General features: G+C 41.2%; 2 protein-coding genes across 2 annotated transcripts; both read left to right on the top strand.

Annotated features, from left to right (window-relative positions):
• The first annotated feature begins 248 nt into the window (after positions 1-248).
• Positions 249-9,484, top strand: LOC121576863 (trimeric intracellular cation channel type A). The gene is made up of 6 exons (XM_041890409.2): positions 249-736; positions 3,538-3,694; positions 4,136-4,320; positions 4,442-4,529; positions 4,916-5,033; positions 8,636-9,484. The coding sequence occupies exons 1-6, from the start codon at positions 613-615 to the stop codon at positions 8,846-8,848; spliced, it is 885 nt and encodes a 294-aa protein (XP_041746343.1). The 5' UTR covers positions 249-612; the 3' UTR covers positions 8,849-9,484.
• Positions 9,485-12,937: 3,453 nt separating this feature from the next.
• Positions 12,938-23,005, top strand: LOC121576864 (cartilage oligomeric matrix protein). The gene is made up of 19 exons (XM_041890410.1): positions 12,938-13,196; positions 15,729-15,802; positions 15,917-15,968; positions 16,701-16,846; positions 17,465-17,602; positions 17,724-17,801; positions 17,929-18,081; positions 18,264-18,368; positions 18,483-18,590; positions 18,751-18,910; positions 19,013-19,131; positions 19,250-19,302; positions 19,540-19,733; positions 19,845-20,023; positions 20,144-20,192; positions 20,299-20,495; positions 20,832-21,004; positions 21,481-21,620; positions 22,436-23,005. The coding sequence occupies exons 1-19, from the start codon at positions 13,130-13,132 to the stop codon at positions 22,492-22,494; spliced, it is 2,244 nt and encodes a 747-aa protein (XP_041746344.1). The 5' UTR covers positions 12,938-13,129; the 3' UTR covers positions 22,495-23,005.
• The last annotated feature ends 356 nt before the right edge of the window (positions 23,006-23,361 follow it).

A 23,361-nucleotide genomic window follows, 5' to 3' on the forward strand; every position in this document is an offset into this window, starting at 1 on the left:
AGATCCAGTCAGTGGAATTGTCTTTCTAAAGCAATACAAATATTAATCTATAATAGTTTCTATAAGCATATCCATAGGATTCAGCACCGATTTTTCACATCAGGTTCTAATGCCAATTAAATTAGGCTACCCACGATTTAGGCCTATATAAAAACGTGTAATCGTAAAATAAACCGTAAACCGGTATAGTGTCATGCGCATCGTGTGTCCTTTCTCTTGGCTTTCTCTCTGTCTTTGTGTTATTTGCAGAGCACTATGGCAAATCGTCAATATATTTCTTAGGCCAGCTGTCCTTCAAAGATTTTATGAAATAATTTATATCACTGCATATCTGATAAAAAAATCGGGATCCGAAAAGAAAAGGCTATCTGTCACGAGTTGGGGATGTCCTTTAAATGGAGCGGACAAATAAGACCAGTTGGCTTAGAAAAAATGGTCGGCCGAGAACAAATGATAAGGCTGTGCAGATGAGGTATATTAATAGGAAGGTTTGAGTGTCACAGTTTTTGCTCGTGAAGACGGGGGGCTTCGTGGCGAGTCGCCGGACAACTGACATTCTAGTTACGCGGTGATCATATACGATACATGCGGTAGCGTTATAAATCTTAAATCATGGACGTGTTGGGAGTCCTCAATTTGGGCGATGTTGCCCAAACTTTCTCAAAAATTGGAATGTTTCCAGTTTTTGATCTTGCTTATTACATCGTGTCCATACTCTACCTCAAATATGAACCAGGTAAGTGTTTTTTTTAATCCCTATAAATGCACGTTCAAAAAATGATATCAACAATGATTGTGAGGTTGAGAGTAGTTTATAATTATGTAGGCTATAGAATATAACACAGGTCAACATTGAAATAGATGGCTATATTGGCTAGGTTATACCCTATATGAGTTGTCAACCTCTGAAAAGTATAACACCTATAGATACATGCACCTATACAAGCAATACTTTGGCAACTTATAGGCCTACAATGGAAGCCACAATACACTTTTGGTAAATGAATGAAAATTGTATTTGTCCCATAAATAACATTGGCTTGGCTTATACCTTGAGGGAAGAATTAAGAAACCACAACAGGAGTGTAGTCCCGTGTAGCTCAGTTGGTAGGGCATGGCGTTTGCAACGCCAGGGTTGTGGGTTCGTTTCCTACGGGGGACCAGTATGAAAAAAAAAAATGTATGCACTCACTAACTGTAAGTCGCTCAGAGCGTCTGCTAAATGACTAAAATGTAAATATTAACCCAGTTTTCTTTAATACATCACATTTCCTAATATTTAACCCTTTAAACAGACAGGGTCTCTTGTATGAAATCTGATACCAAAGCTTTGGCCCTTATGCAATAAATAGAATGTCCTTAAATAGATGTCAGTGGGCTACACACTACATCAAGTCTCCACTGCTATAGAGTAAGCTTGTTCATAGACCTTTTTTAATGATGCATGTTTGTAAGACCTCACTGACATTGTATTAGTCAGAAGTGAAACCTACAATACTCTATAATATTTTCAGCCGAGCCTCTTAGAAACAAAGAATATGGGCAAAAGCACTTATGTTGTCCATGTTTAATGAAATCCCAGCACTATTCCACCCTTCTGGATCTCCCTTGTTCACACACAGAACGGTAAACTGAATAAGGAATTGCACATAATAATTGTGAAATTACTTAGAAATATTTTATTATTTACTTTTTGACACCGTTTTATGTTTTATAAATAAATTATAGTGGCCTATAAAACCTTATGTTAAAATACTCTAATTCCCTACCTGGCCTCTTTAAATAAATGTTAGCCTAATTATGGGTTAGTAAAAACAGGTGGAAATTTTTTCTCTCTCCAGTAATGGTTTTAAGAAGACTCATGAGTTCCTAGACCTAGACCTATGTAAACCAATCACTGAGTCACATGTTGGAAGTGGTTCCCTGGTTCCCATGAATGAGTTTGGGGGCTGGGGGTGTTAAGGGTCAAAGTTAATGTCAGGCCTACCAGTTGCTTTGCGAGGCAGGAAAATAAATAGAGCAATGTGTATTTTTAGGCCACATTTCTAGGGATCAGTTTTCTGTCAAACAGCAGGCTAATCGCTCCTCCACCCAGAATCACACCTGTTCTTTTAGATCTTGACAGTTCTGGCGCCCAGTAGGGTGACTCACATATCCTGATTTACTCCACAATGTTGCAACGATCCATAGATGTTTCATTGTAGTATCTTTGGCCTTTTTAAATTACTTTGTGGTTTGTTTGGTTGTAGTGTAAGACTTGATTTCTCTTTCCTCATGACCAGTAACACTCAAGAGTAAAGTTAATTAATAAGTGAGTAATGGATGAGTTAAAGGATCAGAGACCTTCTCATGTGGTGTGTACTGCAACTTTACCCTTGAGTAACTCACTCAATGTTGGAAGTTGGTAGACATGTGATGTGGGGATGAGAGCTAAGGAAGAACCAACCAAAACAGAATTGTACACACACGTTAACACTTTATAATAACATTTAGCAGACGCCGTTATCCAGAGAGACTTAGTTAGTGCATTCATCACAGATAGCTAGGTGGGACAACCACATATCTCAATCCTAGTAAGTACTTTTTCCTCAATAAAGTAGCTATCAGCAAAGTCAGTGCTAGTATGTATGCACTCACTACTGTAATTCGCTCTGGAAAAGAGCGTCTGCTAAATGACCAAAATGTTTTTTCAAAAATGTTTTTACGAAAGGCAAAACAAAATTGGCTGTGGGATTATTTAAGATACCCTTTGAAGAGGTAGGGTTTCAGATTTTTTCAGTAGATGGGCAGGGATTCTGCTGTCCTAGCTTCAGGGGGAAGCTGGTTCCACCATTGGGGTGCCAGGACAGAGAAGAGCTTGGACTGGGCTGAGCTGAGTGGTGGGCCAACATCCAAGCTGAGATATCTGCCAGGCACGCAGAGATGCGTGTCACCACCTGGGTGTCAGAAGAAAAGTAGTTGAATGTCATTCTCATAGCAATGATAGGAGAGACCATGTGAGGCTATGACTTGGTGTATAGAGGAGAGGACCTAGAACCGATCCCTGGGGGACACCAGTAGTGAGAGTACGTGGTGCAGACACAGATCCTCTCCACGTCACCTGGTAGGAGCGGCCTGCCAGGTAGGATGCAATCCAAGAGTGTGGAGAGCCTGAGACGCCCAGCCCTAAGAGGGCTGAGAGGAGGGTCTGATGGTTCACGGTGTCGAAAGCAGCGGATAGATCTAGAAGGATGAGAACAGAGGAGAAAGAGTCAGCTTTGGCAGTGGGGATAAGCCATAAAACAGTGATGAATAAGCATGAATAAACAATAAATAAACTATTAATAAATGTGTTCTTCATGCTTTACTAACATTTAGAAACATTTATAAGCATTATAAGCATTACAAATCATGAGTATTTATTACATTTCAAATAATTTATGAAGCGTTTATAAACATTTATAGGGATTAATAATGGATTATTTATGAGTTACTATAAAGTGTTACCGATGTCTGACTTTGTGTGAAGAAAATATCTAAATCCTTATTCTTCTACAGGGTCAGTGGAGGTGGCTCGCAAGAGCCCTGTGGCCTCTTGGCTTTGTGCCATGCTCTATTGCTTTGCGAGCTACATCTTAGCAGACGTTTTGCTCGGAGGTTGCCCCCTGGACTATTTTCAATACAACAGCCACGTTCTCCTAGCCTCCACTATTTGGTAAGATCTTTAAATGGTTAATGTTCTAATCTTCATCGTTGGTTTAGTTTTTGCTGAGAAACTGCAAAACCTTTGTCTGTATAGTGGCGCAGCGGTCTAAGGCATTGCATCTCAGTGCTTGAGGTGTCACTACAGACCCCCTGGTTCGATTCCAGGCTGTATCACAACCGGCCGTGATTGGGAGTCCCATAGGGCGGCGCACAATTGGCCCAGCGTCGTCCGGGTTTGGCCGGTGTAGGCCGTCATTGTAAATAAGAATTTGTTCTTAACTGACTTGCCTAGTAAAATAAAATATGCCTAGGATTGTTGAAATAGATTAAATTTGATAGGAATTATTTAGAAATTATTTTTGAAACGTTGTTGTCAAGTAACCAAACCACCACCACAACATTAAAGATGTCCTTTTTTGTTTCTCTCTTGTTCACTGAAATGTAACAACAGGTACCTCATCTTTTTCTGCCCATTTAACCTGTTCTACAAATGTGTGGCTTTCCTGCCTGTAAAGCTTGTGCTGGTAGCCTTAAAGGAGGTTGTCCGCGCTCGTAAAATTGCAGCTGGCGTGCACCATGCCCATCATGCCTACCATAACGGCTTCCTCATCATGGTAATCATCGGCTACGTCAAAGGTTGGTGTCTCCCTGTGTGTTCATTTTGTAGGGGGAGGAAGGAAAAATGAAGATTAGACCAGTGAAGCGAGATACAGACCTTTGTCCTAATTATTTGTACTTTCTATTTATATCCTCTCAGGGTCCGGAGTGGCTCTCATTTCCAATTTTGAGCAACTGCTTCGTGGTGTGTGGTGCCCCGACACCAATGAAATCCTCAACATGTCATTGTGAGTTGGTTTCCCTCACGGCTCTGTGGTTTATGTCAGCCGCCAACATTTGTCGCTGCCTCCTCTCATGAGAGATTTATTTGAGATATCTGGTTGTTAGTAACCTAAGCCGTTTCATGGGGGCTCAGGGGGTCCCAGCTCTAGTTTTTGAAGATTTATTTTTCTATTACAGCAAATAATCTGATATTGATATTTACATCTATAACTCCTGAAGTTATCAGGTATTTACACAACTTGATTTGAAGGCTATCTATAATATATAAAATATTTGGAATTTGGGCTGGACTATCCCTCTTAAAGCTGCCAAATGGATAATAATGGATAGTTTTTTTAATCAAGAGACGGTGTGACTTTGTCTGATTTTCATAAAATGTTTCCCTCTCCAGCCCTACTAAAGCTAGTCTGTATGGAGCCATTCTGTTTACACTTCAGGAGGCACACTTGCTTCCCGTGTCCAAGAGCACCCTCATCTGTCTTTTCACTCTGTTCATGGCTACTACCAAGGTAGGTCCTGAAGTCCATACTAGTGAGTGAACAGGGATTGGGGCAAATATGCTTTAACTCAATAAGTTGTGTAAATGAATGAACAAAAATCCTTCTGGAAAATAATTGACATTTTCCAATTCATGGATTCAATGTACAGTTAACTGCCAAGACAAAAGAAACACCAACATAAAGTGTCTTAATAGGGCGTTGGGCTACCACAAGCCAGAACAGTTTCACTGCACCTTGGCATAAATGGGTTAGCTGACAACGTCACGAAAACGATGTGCGTGCTTCCATGGGGCAGAAGTCAGCGTGTTGTGTTGTTGTGATTCTGGATGACCAGATTGCTAGCAAGAATGACAAGAAACTGTCATGTGGGGAATCGTAAGTGGCTCGTTTCAGCTCCTTTCATCTTGTTTTTGATACCATGTCTTGTTTTGAGGTGTATTAACTGATTTATTTAATGTCAGTGCTAATATGGCAAAAAAAAAAATCGCTAGATGGCTAGCTAACCAACAACTCTAACAATGTATTTAAGAGACAACAAGTGTTCATTGTGCAAACTTATTTATGTTTTCAATAAACATTGAAGACGAAATTTAGCTTACATGTTGTCAGCAATCTAAGCCAACCCCGTCTGTTTTGCCCCATATTTGCACACGCGTCGGTTTTGTTGCTAAACAACCAACCCCTCTATAGATTCTATAAGTGTCTGGAACTCTATTGGAGTGATGCCACACCATTCTTCCATGAGAAAAATTCCATTTTTTTAAATTATTTTTTATGGTGGTGGAAAATGCTGTCTCAGGCACCGCTCCAGAATCTCTATGGTGACTGAAACGGCCATGGCATATGGTTTACATCGTGACCACTTGTGCCCTGTGGATGGGGGCATTGTCATCCTATGGGGGCATAGCCATGGTAGCCAAAATAATGGCTTAACCAGCATTTTTATACATGACCCTAAGCATCATGGGATGTTAATTGCTTAATTAACTCACGAACCACACCTGTGTGGAAGCACCTGCTTTCAATATACTTTGTATCCCTCATTTGCTCCCTTATATATGTCTCTATAAGCTTGGCACATCTAACCACTGGGATTTTTGCCCATTCTTCAAGGCAAAACTGCTCCAGCTCCTTCAAGTTGGATGGGTTCCGCTGGTGTACAGCAATCTTTAAGTCATACCACAGATTCTCAATTGGATTGAGGTCTGGGCTTTGACTAGGCCATTCCAAGACATTTAAATGTTTCCCCTTAAACCACTTGAGTGTTGCTTTAGCAGTATGCTTAGGGTCATTGTCCTGCTGGAAGGTGAACCTCTGTCCCAGTCTCAAATCTCTGGAAGACTGAAACAGGTTTCCCTCAAGAATTTAATAATAATATTCCATGTATTTAGCAACATCCATCATTCCTTCAATTCTGACCAGTTTCCCAGTCCCTGCCGATGAAAAACATCCCCACAGCATGATGCTGCCACCACCATGCTTCACTGTGGGGATGGTGTTCTCGGGGTGATGAGAGGTGTTGGGTTTGCGCCAGACATAGCGTTTTCCTTGATGGCCAAAAAGCTCAATTTTAGTCTCATCTGACCAGAGTACCTTCTTCCATATGTTTGGGGAGTCTCCCACATGCCTTTTGGCGAACACCAAACGCGTTTGCTTATTTATTTCTTTAAGCAATGGCATTTTTCTGGCCACTCTTCCGTAAAGCCCAGCTCTGTGGAGTGTACGGCTTAAAGTGGTCCTATGGACAGATACTCCATTCTACGCTGTGGAGCTTTGCAGCTCCTTCAGGGTTATCTTTGGTCTCTTTGTTGCCTCTCTGATTAATGCCCTCCTTGCCTGGTCCGTGAGTTTTGGTGGGCGGCCCTCTCTTGGCAGGTTTGTTGTGGTGCCATATTCTTTCCATTTTTTAATAATGGATTTAATGGTGCTCCGTGGGATGTTCAAAGTTTCTGATATTTTTTTATAACCCAACCCTGATCTGTACTTCTCCACAACTTTGTCCCTGACCTGTTTGGAGAGCTCCTTGGTCTTCATGGTGCCGCTTGCTTGGTGGTGCCCCTTGCTTAGTGCAGACTCTGGGGCCTTTCAGAACAGGTGTATATATATACTGAGATCATGTGACAGATTATGTGACACTTAGATTGCACACAGGTGGACTTTATTTAACTAATTATGTGACTTCTGAAGGTAATTGGTTGCACCAGATCTTATTTAGGGGCTTCATAGCAAAGGGGGTGAATACATATGCACGCACCACTTTTCCTTTATATTTATTTTGTATAATTTTTTTAAACAAGTTATTTCTTTCATTTCACTATTTTGTGTATGTCCATTACATGAAATCCAAATAAAAATCAATTTAAATTACAGGTTGTAATGCAACAAAATAGGAGAAACGCCAAGGGGTATGAATACTTTTGCAAGGCACTGTACCTGTATATTTGTATTCTGAACAGATTTTTCACCTCACTGAACAAAAATATAAATGCAACATGCAACAATTTCAAAGATTTTACTGAGTTCAGTTCATTTAAGGAAATCAGTCAATTGAAATAAATAAATTACGCCCTAAACTATGGATTTCACATGACAGGGAATAGAGATATGTATCTGTTGGTCACAGATGGGGCACTCTGTTCACAACGTTGACATCAGCAAACTGCTCGACCCACACCACACCATACACGCTGTCTGTCATCTGCCCGGTACAGTTGAAACCGGGATCTGTGAAGAGCACACTTCTCGAGCTTACCAGTGGTCATCGAAAGTGAGCATTAGCCCACTGAAGTTGGTTACGACGCCGACCTGCAGTCAGGTCAAGACCCTGTCGAGGACGACGAGCACACAGATGAGCTTGGTTTTTGACAGTTTGTGCAGAAATTCTTCGGTTGTGCAAGCCCACTGTTTCATCAGTTGTCTGGGTGGCTGGTCTCAGACCATCCCGCAGGTGAAGAAGCCGGATGTGGAGGTCCTGGGCTGGCGTGGTTACACGTGGTCTGCGGTTGTGAGGCCGATTGGACGTACTGCTAAATTCTCTAAAACGACGTTGGAGGCGGCTTATGGTAGAGAAATTAACATTAAATTATCTGGCAACGGTGGTGGACATTCCTGCAGTCAGCATGCCAATTGCACACTCCCTCAAAACATGAGATATCTGTGGAATTGTGTTGTGTGCCAAAACTGCACATTTTAGAGTGGCCTTTTATTGTCCCTAGCACAAGGTACACCTGTGTAATGATCATGCTGTTTAATCAGCTTCTTGGTATGCTACACCTGTCAGGTGGATGGATTATCTTGGCAAAGGAGAAATGCTCACTAACAGGGATGTAAACAAATTTGTGCACAACATTTGAAAGAAATAAGCTTTTTGTGCATATGGAAAATTTCTGGGATCTTTTATTTCAGCTCAGGAAACATGAGACCAACACTTTACATGTTGCGTTTATATTTTTGTTCAGTATACTTACCTCTGACATCCTATTATCTGCTATTAGTATTAGCAATTAAACACAATTGATAGTGATCCTACTATATGGCAATTTGGTTGTCTCAACTAGAAATTACGCAAACTAAGCAAATATTTCCACACTGATGATTAGTATTTTTTTTAGGTGATCTTGACCGCCCGCCACTCTCACGGCTCTCCCTTCGTCCTCATCGAGTCTTGGGTGTGCCGCTTGCTCTTTGGCTCCCCTCTTGGAGATGGTGAGGAGGAGCACCACACCGCCCCTGCCCCAGCCCCCGTCGCCCCCGTCTCACCAGTCAAAACCAAGGAGGAGCTCGGCGAAGGCACCCGCAAGAGGAAGTCCAAGAAAGCCGAGTAGAACGCAAACTACTACACCAGTGAAGGGGGGAAAGGTCCCCCCGACAACTAACTGCATCTGATCTCCTCTCATAGTCCAGCCTTTTATTTAGACATGATGGAGTCTCCCATTCCTTGCTGGGGAAAGTGGCAGTTTGATGTTTACCAAATGAGCAAATGAGCAAGTCTATTGAAGCAAATTGTGCTTTCTATGACATATTACACAGTATGGAGATTCTGTAAATAGCTCACCGAAGTCAAGTCAAACACTTAAATCATCCTCCCAGCCCGTACATACAGAATAAACATATTTATTTATGTATTTATTTTTCATCCGTGAATATCTCTGTTACTGTGTGCAACAGCATGAGGATAACAGTGAACTGCAAGTTACTTGATTGTTTTAGGATGGGCTTTGTTACAATGCTTCTTGCTGTAAGCTATCAATGGTTTTGGTTTAAACCCTGTCAGACCTATTTCAGTAATGTAAAGAAATTGGATCAAAAGAACAATCTGACCCTAGATCAGACAACAGAATCAATCAGACAATACAACAGAACATGAAGTAAGTAATATAATGTGAAGAATACATGGCTGCTTTCTACAAAGAAAACAAGTGAAATGCATGTCCTTTATTAATAAAGGCAAGTCAGAATTCTTACGTGGTGACACTTTTTGATTAATTTGTTTAGTATATGACATTGTTATATGTTGTTAAAGGTTACCATAAAAAATAATGTATGAGGTAGAAGAAAGCTGTGCATTCATATAGAAATATATATATTTTTAAATGTGCAACATCAAATTACAATCAATTTTGTTTGCAAAAGAGAGGATCTGACAGAGCTTAATAGTAAGGAATTATTTTATAAAATGTTGTTTTTATATTGAGACGTTAAAGATATCAATGAGGGCTAATTGCCACTGTACCCATATACAACACATTAAATAAAACAAGTGACCACGCAAAAAACAACAGAAATGCAGGTATTTAAGGAGAATGTCTCAATATACTTTTCCATGAAGAAATTGAATTTATTGAAAAGTGAGCAGTGTCATTACAAAAGTATCTTCAAGGGTTGTCATACTGAACTCAAAATGGTGTTGTAAGCTGAAGCTACGTCTGTGTTTTTTATTTTTTATTTTTTTATTTTTTTTGGGGGGAATGGATCAGCTTAATATTGCAGATAGATTGTATCTTCTATCAATGTAATTGTCTGCATCACTTCCAATCCCCCATGTTTTTTTTATTATATATATATTTTTATATATATACTCCCCTTTATTACTTTTCAACCCCACCATCCTTTCCCTACTTGGAGTAAATTAGTGAACAACAATGCCCAGGCCTCTACTTCCGGTCTATACTTACTATCTACACCTTATGGACAGAGTTAATTTTACAATAATTCTATTATATATATATATATATATTTTTTTTTATTGTAATTTTTTTTGCTCCTGAACATCTTCTACTCTCAACCTCTCCAATCATTTTCATGATGTCCATCCGGTTTGCTTCTATATGCCATATCTTTCTAACTGTGCTCTTTCCCAAAAGCTCCCAACATACAACCTATATACTTATTATGGACACAGTATGCTTACATTATTAGCTATCTTTGTTATTATTTGTTGTTATTTGTTATTAGTTATTTGTTATTACGTCTGTGTTTGTTTGCACTAGTCTCACTTCCTGTCCTTTGTAGTACCACTAATGAACCATCACTGATTAACTTTACAGAAGGTCACAACCTGGTCACAACCCCTGACCCCTGACCCTTACATACCTCACAGCAGTAGAAGAGATCACTGACCAAGAACAAGCATTCCCTTTATTTTCCCTCTTCATAGAAACGCTAGCTTATTTTGTATGCACCTCAGTCACATCTCATATACAGAAAACAATGCTATTTTTCAAGTGAAACCAAAAGTCAGCACAGAGAGCTATTGAGGACACAGAAAGATTCAGTGTATTCTCAGATTCGTCAGCCTGGCTCAAAGTTTAAATGCACAACTAGAGAAAAGTATTAACGTTTTTCCAGAGTTGGACTTGGACCATCAAAGGTGACTTGTAAGGGAACAAGTCATGCATCACCTTGTTTTTCCTGCCAACCTTCGAGTCCATGTCCAAAACACCCAAAGAAACATCAACATCTTTAGAAAGAGATGCCTTGAAGTCAACCCCATGCCTTCCCTTTTTATCTACCCTCTGACATAACAGTTTGTAGAGAGAGTCAAAGAGACAGTCAAATGTAGTGTAATTTTGTTTCCCTTCTGAGATCACCATCGAAGCATTCAAGCTAGTAGCGAAGACAGAAGTCAGGGCTTCTTGATTAGTTTTTCCAGTGAGGGACCAGGAGGAGGCTTCCCTCTCACCGAGGGTTAAGGAGGGAGCTAGGATAAATGTACTGGAAGTCATGAAAGCCAGTCAAAGTGCATGCACCACAAAGCCTCAGGGGTGCCTGCACTGGAATGCAACCAACATCTGTTGGTTCCATCACTGGCAAACAAAACATACAACACAAATCCATGCTTCCCATGCAATCAGTGGTAAATCAGGGTTCAAGCAAATACTGGAGTTGATCTGGGTCCCCCCTTTCTTTTAATAAAAGTTGTGATGTCCATGAGGTGTACCCAATAGACAACCTGATCAGAAAAAATACTCAACATTCAAATTCATAATAACTTAATAGATGATTGAAGACTTGAGGCATGGTCAGTTTCAGTTCATGCTGCTTATTGGTTTCTCTCTTAATGCTTTATTTATTTGATAAGCTGATAATTTAGTTGCTAAACTGATTAGGCCTACTAGCATGATGACATCATTATGATGGTCAGGTTGTATACTGGTCATGGTTAGGTTGTATACTGGTTGTAGTAACAAAGACCAGTTGGTTGTAACAGAGACCAGTTGGTTGTAACAGAGACCAGTTGGTTGTAACAGAGACCAGTTGGTTGTAACAGAGACCAGTTAGTTTTAACAGAGACCAGTTGGTTGTAACAGAGACCAGTTGGTTGTAACAGAGATCAGTTAGTTTTAACAGAGACCAGTTGGTTGTAACAGAGACCAGTTGGTTGTAACAGAGACCAGTTGGTTGTAACAGAGACCAGTTGGTTTTAACAGAGACCAGTTGGTTGTAACCGAGACCCGTTGGTTGTAACAGAGTAACAGAGACCAGTTGGTTGTAACAGAGACAAATTGGTTTTAAATGTCTTCACCCCAATCCGTCATTTTAAGATAGAGATATCAGTTTTTTGCATTGGATGTCTCAATCCACCGCATCCGCCTATGTCACACTTCCGCATCTGTGGTGAAAGGTGACAGAACTGGAGCAGTGTTTGTCAGACCATGAGACATCCCATAAATCGGTCTGTAGCGTCAGAATGGTTATGACCCCTCTATGGAAAGATGAGACTCTCACGAATACTATGGTGTTCTCTGTTCTGCTCTATGTCCCCCACAAGCGTCTTGGGACTCGTCTGAAGTCAGTACAGCCGATCTGCTAACTTTTGTCTGTAGCATCCGAAGAGTTTGGGCTACATACTAATATGACCCCTTTGTGGAAAGGTGAGACTGTCACGAACACATACACGTTTTGCTCTAGGATGCCCACAGGCTTTACAAGTCTCATCTGAAGGTCCCCCGGTACCTGTTGAAAAAAATGAATGGAAGTACACTATATACTGTATGGACACTGTTTAGTTCCAAAACTGTTTAGTGCCAAAATAATAACAAATGTTTCCTGATCTTTCTTATATCTCTGAGATATAGGACAGAGACTTCAGAACAAACTTCCTTTAGATTTTTTGGGGGGGACTATCTGTTGTTCCATGTAGTGAATATGTTATTCAGTGTGTTTGTATGGGCTAATAGCACTAAGGCCAAATACAATTTTGTATCAAATAATTATTGGGAATATTGTTTTGATTCTTCAAGGGTCTTAAAATTCAAAATCAAATAGCAAAATTATCCTTTTGTGGACAGCTTCCAGGTTCTGGTTTCACAAGTTCTTTCATTTTATCTGTGGAAAAACAATACATACTGTGGCTTAGTAGGGCGGAAGTGATGTCACTCTAGGAGAGATGTATAAAAAGGCAGGCAGGAGAGGAGACAGATCCCACTCTATCTCAGCCTCTCCAAACCCTGCTGCAGGAGCCTTCTCTGGTCCTACTTGAAGACACGGGGCAGAATTTGGATAAAGGACCCAGTCGAACCACACCAGACTTCACACAGTGGCTCCAGACTTCGCATACCTTTACTTGTCTGTTGCCGTAGAGACGTCTAAGGGCAAATGAGAACATGCTGTGGATCCTGGTGTTGGTGATTTCTCTCAGTGTGAGCAGTGACCTAGTAGTTGGTCAGAGAGGTATGTCTATCATCACTTTAGTATCTGTAGTGAGAATAACTTTTACCAAATAGGGCTATCTTCTGTATACCCGCCATACCTTGTCACAACACAACTGATTGGCTCAAACGCATTAAGAAGGAAATAAATTCCACAAATTAACTTTTAAGAAGGCACACCTGTTAATTAACATTTTACATTTACATTTTAGTCATTTAGCAGACGCTCTTATCCAGAGCGACTTACAGTTAGTGAATACATATTTTTTTTTATACTGGCCCCCCGTGGGAATCGAACCCACAACCCTGGCGTTGCAAACGCCATGCTCTATCAACTGAGCTACATCCCTGCCGGCCATTCCCTCCCCTACCCTGGACGACGCTGGGCCAATTGTGCACCGCCCATGAGTCTCCCGGTCGCGGCCGGCTGCGACAGAGCCTGGATTCGAACCAGGATCTCTAGTGGCACAGTTAGCACTGCGATGCAGTGCCTTAGACCACTGCGCCACTCAGGAGACTGCGTTCCAGGTGACTACCTCATGAAGCTGGTTGAGAGAATGCCAAGATTGTGCAAAGCTGTCATCAAGGCAAAGGGTGGCTATTTGAAGAATCTCAAATATAAAATATATTTTGATTTGTTTAACACTTTTTTGGTTACTACAAGATTCCATATGTGTTATTTCATAGTTTTGATGTCTTCACTATTATTCTACAATGTAGAAAATAGTAAAAATAAAGAAAAACCCTTGAATGAGTAGGTATTCTAAAACTTCTGACCGGTACTGTACTTGTAGGTCAAAAATGTTGGAGAGATTTGAAAGTCTGGTAACACTTTATAATAACTGTGTCATGAATAAGGCATTTATAAATGCTTCATTAATTATTCTAAATGTTATAAATGCTTATGAATTGTTATGCTTATAAATGCTTATAAATGTTTCTAAATGTTAGGTATTATTTATAGTATATAAATTGTTGATTAATGCTTATTCTTGGAAGTTATTATAACGTGTTACCGACTTCAGAGATAAAATCGTTTTGGGAGCCTATGATAAATGTAAAATTAATGTATTGTCAATGGCACGTAAAATCATATTAGTCTAAAATGCTAAGTTTATTTGATAATCATCCCAATTGAATGTAACTGTTTTTATTAAGCATATTCCTGAAATAGAATACAATTAATTAATTCAGCATTCATTTACTAAACTGAATTCGTAAGTCCTATCATCTTCATGGCCAATGGGCTGATTCATTCAGCAGCTTATGCTGTTGAGAAACTTGTCAGTCTGGCAATGTGACTAAATCACACTGGTAGTGTCATTGGTAGTGTTCACACCATTATTTCTGGAGCCTGTTTGCTTGGAATTCATTCAGAAAACATTTCAGATCCTAATGTGAAGACCACACTTCCTCTCCTCCATGCTCAAGAGACGTTGACACAATACAGATCCCTGAGGAGTTGGCCCAGGTCAATTGATATATCTAGTAGGTTTCTGTTGGAGCAGCACAACAGGCCCCACACACCAGGTTATCCCAGCATCCTATTCATCTGGGACACCTCTTCCTGGATGAGGCCCAGACCTCAGGGCCTGTAAATCTAACTTCCACAGGAGTCCATAATTAAGCCTTAAAGTGAGTGACCTTTCCATGATTCTTGCCAACAACTGTGAAACCAAACCACAGACTCCAGTATAGTATCTGCTCTGTTCTTTCCAAGCTCCTGTTCGATATCTTTCACATTGAAATGAGTGTGAAATTTTTTATAAATTCCTTATCGACCCATATTTGAGAAAAATTGGTTTTGCAGCGGTATGAAAAAGCATTTTTGCACAAACCCCATGACATGTAAGTCTCTGTGTTTGAGTATGCATGTGATTCAGGCCAATGGATAGTCTTGGAATGCCAGCTCTTGTGGCAGGGGGATAGTAGTGCAGAGGCAGAGAGCCCACTCAGGTAGTAAAGATGATGAATGGGTAGTGGACTATGTTGTTTTATAGAGGGACATCTGCATAGTGCATCCCCAACTCATTGCTCACTGACGTCTTGAGTCCAACACAGATGTGCATCCAAAACAATGTCACAAGAAGAGGAATGAGGTACACTCTTAGAAAAAAAAGGGTTCTAAATTGTTTCTTCAGCTGTCCCCATAGGATAACCCTTTTTGGTTCTAGGCAGAACGGTTCTACCTAGAACCAAAAAATAATTATTCAAAGGGTTCTGCTATGTGAACAGCCGAAGAACCCTAATTAGGTTCTAAATAGCACTTTTTTTTCTAAGAGTGTATGAGCAGGAGCTTTGTGACGTGCCTAACATTCAGTTGCAACATGAGGAGGACTTTGGTGGGGTTGACATTAGTCTGAGTTGATCTTGGCATCCTATGATGGTAATACCCCATTCACCTAAAATGTATATTCTTAGTGTCAACTGACTAGTTCTTTGACTTTGGTTGAAACTTAGTATACTGGAAAAGGATGTGGGAGTATGACTCAAAGATGATCTGTCCATTGCTAATGTGTCGCTAATACAGTATTATGAAATATTTCATTTTCAGATGGAGAAATCATCAATCAGATCAAGGGAACGAATCAAGCTCTTGCTGAGATCAAAGAACTGCTGAAGCAACAGGTAAAGCCGCTGTTTGGACATACAGGGCAACTCTCTGTGAGGATGTCAGGTTCAGTACATGGTCCCATACAGTATAATAATGTGAACTAATAGTGTCTTTGTACCTCCATGTAGATCCAAGAGATTGTGTTCCTGAAGAACACAGTGATGGAGTGTGAAGCCTGTGGTGAGTAGCCTAGGCCAGCCAGCAGAAATAGATCTCCCAGTTGGATGGCAGTAAATACTGTGGTGGAGCAAGCTAGAGCTCTTTCAGGCACATAATACAGTTACTGTATTTTGAATAAATAAATTGGTCATTTAGCAGACGCTCTTATCCAGAGCGACTTACAGGAGCAATTAGGGTTAAGTGCCTTGCTCAAGGGCACATCGACAGATTTTTCACCTAGTCAGCTTAGGGATTAGAACCAGCGACCTTTCGGTTACTGGCACAACGCTCTTAACCACTAAGCTACCTGCCGCCCTATACAGTACATACATGAATAAGTACATAATTAATATATAACTATGTATACTTTCCACATAGTACATTACACCAATATATCAACAGCATGATTGCTATCTCAATTGTATGTAAATATGGTAAATGTATCATACCATTGGCTCTCATGTACTTTTGAATATATACAGTACATACATCAACATATTAATATTTAATGGAAAATGTAAACAAATGGAAAATGCTATTATTTTACCAGGTAAGTTGACTGAGAACAAATTCTCATTTACAGCAACGACCTGGGGAATAGTTACAGGGGAGAGGAGGTTGGATGAATGAGCCAATTTTGTTTATAACCTCCAGTAGATGGAGACATTGTACAGGAGAGCGCTACAATTCAGAACATTCATTCAGGTGGTCTACTCGGCTGATGAATTGGTGTATCACCCTCTTCCCCTCTAGGCATGCAAGGTCCCCCTCGCCCCTCCTGTGACCCTAACCCCTGCCACCCGGGGGTAAAGTGCATTGAAACAGCCGGGGGCATCAAGTGTGGCCCCTGCCCTGAGGGCATGGTGGGCAACGGTACCCACTGCATGGATGTGGATGAGGTAGGACACTTGAGCAAACCCCCCCCCCCCAAAATGTCACCTAGTATTCTGTAGTGGGCCTAGATTGAAATATGACCACGTACTCACAGTATGTGTTATTTAAGCAATAAGGCCCAAGGGGATGTGGTATATGGCCAATATACCACGGCTAAGGGCTGTTCCTTCGCACTACGCAATGCGGAGTGCCTGGATATAGCCCTTAGCCGTGGTATATTGGCCATATACCACCAACCCTCGAGGTGCCTTATTGCTATTATAAACTGGTTACCAACGTAATTAGAGCAGTAAAAATAAATGTTTTGTTATACCCGTGGAATACGGTCTGATATACCATGGCTGTCAGCCAATCAGCATTCAGGGCTCAAACCCCCCCAGTTTATAATAATAATAATAATATGCCATTTAGCAGACGCTTTTATCCAAAGCGACTTACAGTCATGCGTGCATAATTTTTTTTGTGTATGTTTATAATGTGTATTACACAAGCTATTGTGTATGTTGGTTTTAAATCAACTGTTAAAGTGTCTGATTTCATGATATCTCAATGGCGAGTTCTAATACCTATTGAAGAGTCACATTTTGAACATGTTAATGCCCTCTCTCCCCTCTCCTGTGTAGTGTGTGGTGAAGCCTTGCCACGTGAGTGTGCGTTGCATAAACACGTCCCCAGGCTTCCGCTGTGGCCCCTGTCCAACTGGCTACACCGGCCCCCAGGTGCAGGGAGTAGGCCTCTCCTACACCACTAAAAACAAACAGGTAGCCATTTTGGCTCAAGCAAAAAGCTTATGAGCTTGGCATTGGCAACATGTAAGGTTTTGTTTGAAGATGGACGATATATGCATTAGGGCTTTCTTTTTTGTATTTTAATTCTACCCAGGTCTGCAAGGACATCAATGAGTGCGAAGGACCCAAGAATGGAGGTTGTGTGGAAAATTCCAACTGTGTAAACACACCTGTAAGTTTCAATTATAACCAGTAAATGCCACTCAAATACTATTTATTATTAGAAAATCCAGAAGTCTTTCCTCTGAGGTCTTGAGAAACGAAGTTTATAATGTGTTGGTTGTGTTTGTTGTTGTCAGGGCTCGTTTAGGTGTGGCCCCTGTAAGGCAGGCTATGTTGGGGATCAGCGCAAGGGCTGTAAGCCTGAGAGAGCGTGTGGTAATGGCCAGCCCAACCCCTGCCATGCCAGCGGAGAGTGCATTGTCCAACGAGATGGGAAAATAGAGTGTCAGGTAATGGGATACAATTATGTTGCAATGGATCAATGTCAATATGAATACAGTCAAAATGTATACTGTTCCTTTAATACATGTTGTCTATAGCTCTCTATTGATTCAGCTGATATGGAATTGAATGTTAATTCACATTCCATATACAGTACAGTCCATAACTCTGGCTTTATCCTGATTCACAGTGTGGGGTGGGATGGGCTGGCAATGGCTACTTCTGCGGCTCTGATATTGACATTGATGGCTTCCCTGATGAGAAACTGGAATGCACCGAGAGGAACTGTGCCAAGGTAATACACTTTTGTCTCCTTGAAAAGACTATGGAAATCCATGACTATACTATTTGGAACAGAAAGGAAAATAAAAAGTATAAAAACGAAGTCACTGTCATGTGCTTTATATAGGATAACTGTCTAACAGTACCCAACTCTGGCCAAGAGGACGCAGACAAGGATGGTATAGGAGACGCCTGCGATGAGGATGCAGATGGGGATGGAATCTTAAATACACAGGTTACTGGTCTCTCTCTCTCTTTCTCTCTCTCTCTCTCTCTCTCACACACACACACACACACTGGCTGTTTTGCTGTGTCATGCTTACAAGCCTTTACACCCTATTTTGTATCTTAGTGTAAAGACAGGCTCTGATAAGACTCTGATGCCTCTTTGGTAGGACAACTGTGTGCTGGTACCAAATGTCAACCAAAGAAATGTGGACGAAGACGACTTTGGAGACGCCTGTGACAACTGCCGTATGATCAAAAACAACGACCAGAAAGACACTGATGTTGATAGACTGGGTGACGAATGTGACGAAGACATTGATGGCGACGGTAAGTATGCATGGACAGTATTTGACCGTGACAAGACGGATTCTGCCATTGCTGTAATACATGTCAGTTGACATATGACAAAGATAATCTTCCCTACTACAGGAATCCCCAATAACCTGGACAACTGCAAAAGGGTTCCCAATGCTGACCAGAAGGATCGAGATAGGGACAAAGTCGGAGATGCCTGTGACAGTTGCCCCTACGTTCGCAACCCTGACCAGGTCTGGTTTCTGATTTCCATGTTTGGCTGTACTTTTACACATTCTAGTCATTATAGTATGTTGTACATAACAGCGTAACAAACTTTTGTTTGTTTGAGTGATATTTATGTTTCCACAGTTGGATATGGACAACGACTTGATCGGAGACCCTTGTGACACCAATAAGGACAGGTATAGTAGTGTTACTAGCTTTCTTGCCACCTCCCTGCCTTTAACCATTCTAGACCTGTCCGTGTCGTTCCAATCTATTGGTACTCCATTACTAAAAACCTTCCAATTCTTATTTTATATGTTATGTAATGACTTTGGTTCAACACTTAAACTTTCAGAAACCCACAACAGTGAGAACAACAGTAAAATAGTATCCAATGCTGAATCCTACCCCAACTATCTTTCTACCATTCTCAGTGATGGTGATGGTCACCAGGACTCTCAGGACAACTGCCCTGCGGTCATCAACAGCGCCCAGCTGGACACGGACAAGGATGGCCTGGGGGACGAGTGTGACGATGACGATGACAATGATGGTATTCCTGACCTTCTTCCCCCGGGACCAGACAACTGTCGCCTCATCCCCAACCCCCTACAGGAGGACTCTGACGGTGAGTCTAGCACCTGTTTCAAAACAGTTCTCCAATATATCCGTGTCATGTTGACAGTAATGTTATCCTGTGTCTTCAAAGTCACATATTGCGTCGATCTCCTTGTTACAGGTGATGGAGTTGGGAATGTGTGTGAGAACGACTTTGACAATGACACCATCATTGACAGCATCGATGTGTGCCCAGAGAACGCTGAGGTCACTCTCACAGACTTCAGGGCCTACCAGACAGTGGTGCTGGACCCGGAGGGAGACGCACAGATAGACCCTAATTGGGTGGTGCTCGATCAGGTATTGATGCATGCATTACATCTCATCTAAATCAAAGGATGTAACAGTATATACAAATCAGTGCCAGGAGACATGTCAACTGCTTAAGTTCCATCATTTTCTCTGTTTCTCTTTCCACAGGGAAGAGAGATCGTCCAAACTATGAACAGTGACCCTGGACTGGCTGTTGGTAGGAGCAACAATCACGCCGTCTCACGTTGGATTCATTCAATAAACCGAGTTAGGTATGACCTTCTGAAACATACCCTGACCCAAACTCACGCCATTCCCTCAAGGTTACACGGCTTTCAACGGCGTTGACTTCGAAGGGACGTTCCATGTGAATACGGTAACGGACGACGACTATGCAGGCTTCATCTTTGGCTACCAGGACTCTTCCTCCTTCTATGTAGTGATGTGGAAACAGGTTGAGCAGATCTATTGGCAGGCCAATCCGTTCCGAGCTGTGGCAGAACCAGGGATCCAACTGAAGGTACAACAAAATCCTATATGCACATCCTATATATGACTAATCTAGTCATGTAGTAAAAGTCACATTCATATACAAATTCATGCAAACATACCACAACTCGGTCAATAGTCTGACCTACACATGACTCACCCTTTGTAGGTAATACTCATAGGGCCAGTTTCTTAGACCAAGATTAACTCTACTCCAGGACTAAATACCAGCTCAACATAGAATAGATACATTTTCCAGTTTCTCCCCCCTTGAGCTTAAGTATTAAAACACCTGCCCAGATCGATACATTGGAAGAGATCCACAGTTATGTAACATTGGTGCCTATGCAATTGTGTTGACGACTAGGCTGTGAAGTCCAATACGGGACCAGGGGAGAATCTACGTAACTCCCTGTGGCACACCGGAGACACCAGTGACCAGGTGAAGCTGCTGTGGAAAGACGCCCGCAACGTGGGTTGGAAGGACAAGACCTCCTACCGCTGGTTCTTGCAACACAGGCCCCAAGATGGCTACATCAGGTAGTAGGCTGCTATCAGACACAAGTCATAGGCGTTTGATGGCTTTTGGCGCAGTTTGCCATTTATGACATGACATTGTCCTTTGATAATATATTCAATTATAATTTGTGGCATTACTTGTATAACTGATTGAACTGACAACATTTTATAAGACCACATACTGATGAACTTGAACATGAAATTATTATCATGCATGTTTTCTCTTATCATATTATCCATTTGGTATTCTTTACCACAATAGGTAAAGTTCTAACATAACTATTCTGGTTTGAGATGGTCTTACTTTGGCTGCATTTACACAGGCAGCCCAACTCTGATCTTTGCACAATTATTGGCAAAAGATCTGATCTGATTGGTCAAAAGACCAATCATTGGGCAAAAGATCAGAATTGGGCTGCCTGTGTAAACGCAGCCTTTGTCATATTTTGGTGTTCTTTACTGGTCTCCCTCTCTGCGTTTGTGTGTGTCATGTTCAGGGTGCGTTTCTATGAGGGTCCTCAGCTAGTGGCAGACACAGACATCATCATAGACACCACCATGAGAGGAGGCAGACTGGGTGTCTTTTGCTTCTCCCAGGAGAACATCATCTGGGCTAACCTACGCTACCGCTGCAATGGTGAGCAGCACACTAATGCCGACCCCCCCAACCCCCTTTAGAATACCCTTCTAACAAGCAGGAAGTAGAGGAGGAGAATGATGACCTCAGGGAATCAATTAGGGAATGATTGCCTAGCAGCATCCCGATAATATAATTCCTGTACTGAGAAATGGATGATACTGGTCTCTGGCTAAAGAGGAACTACATTGACTTATGTTTCTAGCCTGCTTCTATCCCTTCACATTAGCATGAAGTGATACTGTGGCTGCATTTATATAGACTCCATTTAAATTACCTCTTGGTACACATACAACTAGTTTGAGGCTTTAGAGAAACACATGAGGCAATCAGCAGTTGAAACAATCAAGTGTTTTCCCCACCCTTTTCAGTAAAAAGCTGAGGGATGGGGCTGGAGAAATGTAACCACTCTCAAATTCATATACACCGCTATGGATGCAAGGACTGACTATCCATGATATCAACATTATAGTTTCAACCATGTTTTGAGGCTATGTGTTTACATTTACTTTGCTTATAAACAGAGTAAAACAGGCTTATATTTTGGGTTCTGATGCAGTACGATAGTTGAACTAAGCTTAAGCTATAAGTTATATTCTTTAAGAATCAATGGGTACATATCCTTAATTTATGAGTCCAAAAATGGATGTAGCAACTGCAGATTGCACCTTTAATTATATTGGTCCGTTGGTATTGTATTAAAGACATTTGGATGTACTACAGACACCAACTAACTTACAATATGACTCATGTAGGTAGGCCTATTGCTATGCACAGATTCTATATTGACTTAACATCTCGCCCTCTCCCTTTAGATACAATCCCTGAGGACTTCGACTCATACCAAGCCCAACAGGTCCAGCTGCAGTTCTAACAGGGAATACACATCTGCCCAAACAAAGACTGGGAGGACATTCCATCTACAACCACATTCTGGAACGCATGGCTCCCAGATAAACAGTGCAGTGTTGTATCTGAAATGGCACCCTATCTCCTATATAGTGCACTACTTTGGACTAAAGACTATATAGGGAATAGGGTGCCATTTCAGACGTACCCAGTGAGATTTGACTCAGCAAAATGGAGGCTGACATATTGATCTCCACCAGCAATGACAGAGCATTTTCCTGTCTGAGATTCGCTCCCCAATAATTCCAGTTCTCGGGGGACTTTTTTGTCTACTACTAATCTGTCAACAATATAGAAATGTGAAAATAGATGTTTTGAATAATCAGGGTGTTGCCAGTAAATGTTTGTTACATTGTGAGGGAACCCTATAAAAAAAAAAAAACATTTGATATGCAGTAGATGACATGTGATCAATTATTACTGTTTAGAGTGCCCTAGGAATAAATGTTTAACCACACAACTGTTCTTATTCTTTAGCATATACTGAATATATAGGACTTACTTTTAAGTCAAAACTGTGAAGTCCTCCTACTACTAACTAGACCAAAACTGTGATGAAAAGTCCTCCTACCACTAACTAGACCAAAACCGTGAAAAGTCCTCCTACTACTAACTAGACCAAAACTGTGATGAAAAGTCCTCCTACTACTAACTAGACCAAAACCGTGAAAAGTCCTCCTATTACTAACTAGACCAAAACTGTGATGAAAAGTCCTCCTACTACTAACTAGACCAAAACTGTGATGAAAAGTCCTCCTACCACTAACTAGACCAAAACCGTGAAAAGTCCTCCTATTACTAACTAGACCAAAACTGTGATGAAAAGTCATCC

The sequence above is a fragment of the Coregonus clupeaformis genome, chromosome 11 (genome assembly GCF_020615455.1).
Source record: "Coregonus clupeaformis isolate EN_2021a chromosome 11, ASM2061545v1, whole genome shotgun sequence".
Classification (NCBI taxonomy): Eukaryota; Metazoa; Chordata; class Actinopteri; order Salmoniformes; family Salmonidae; genus Coregonus; species Coregonus clupeaformis.

Coding starts and splice junctions, on each gene's coding strand:
- LOC121576863 (XM_041890409.2), top strand. CDS start 613: ATGGACGTGTTGGGAGTCCTCAATTTGGGCGATGTTGCCCAAACTTTC. Junction 3,695..4,135: donor CTCCTAGCCTCCACTATTTG/GTAAGATCTTTA, acceptor ATGTAACAACAG/GTACCTCATCTTTTTCTGCC. Junction 4,530..4,915: donor GAAATCCTCAACATGTCATT/GTGAGTTGGTTT, acceptor TTCCCTCTCCAG/CCCTACTAAAGCTAGTCTGT.
- LOC121576864 (XM_041890410.1), top strand. CDS start 13,130: ATGCTGTGGATCCTGGTGTTGGTGATTTCTCTCAGTGTGAGCAGTGAC. Junction 18,369..18,482: donor CCGAGAGGAACTGTGCCAAG/GTAATACACTTT, acceptor TGCTTTATATAG/GATAACTGTCTAACAGTACC. Junction 19,303..19,539: donor TGTGACACCAATAAGGACAG/GTATAGTAGTGT, acceptor TACCATTCTCAG/TGATGGTGATGGTCACCAGG.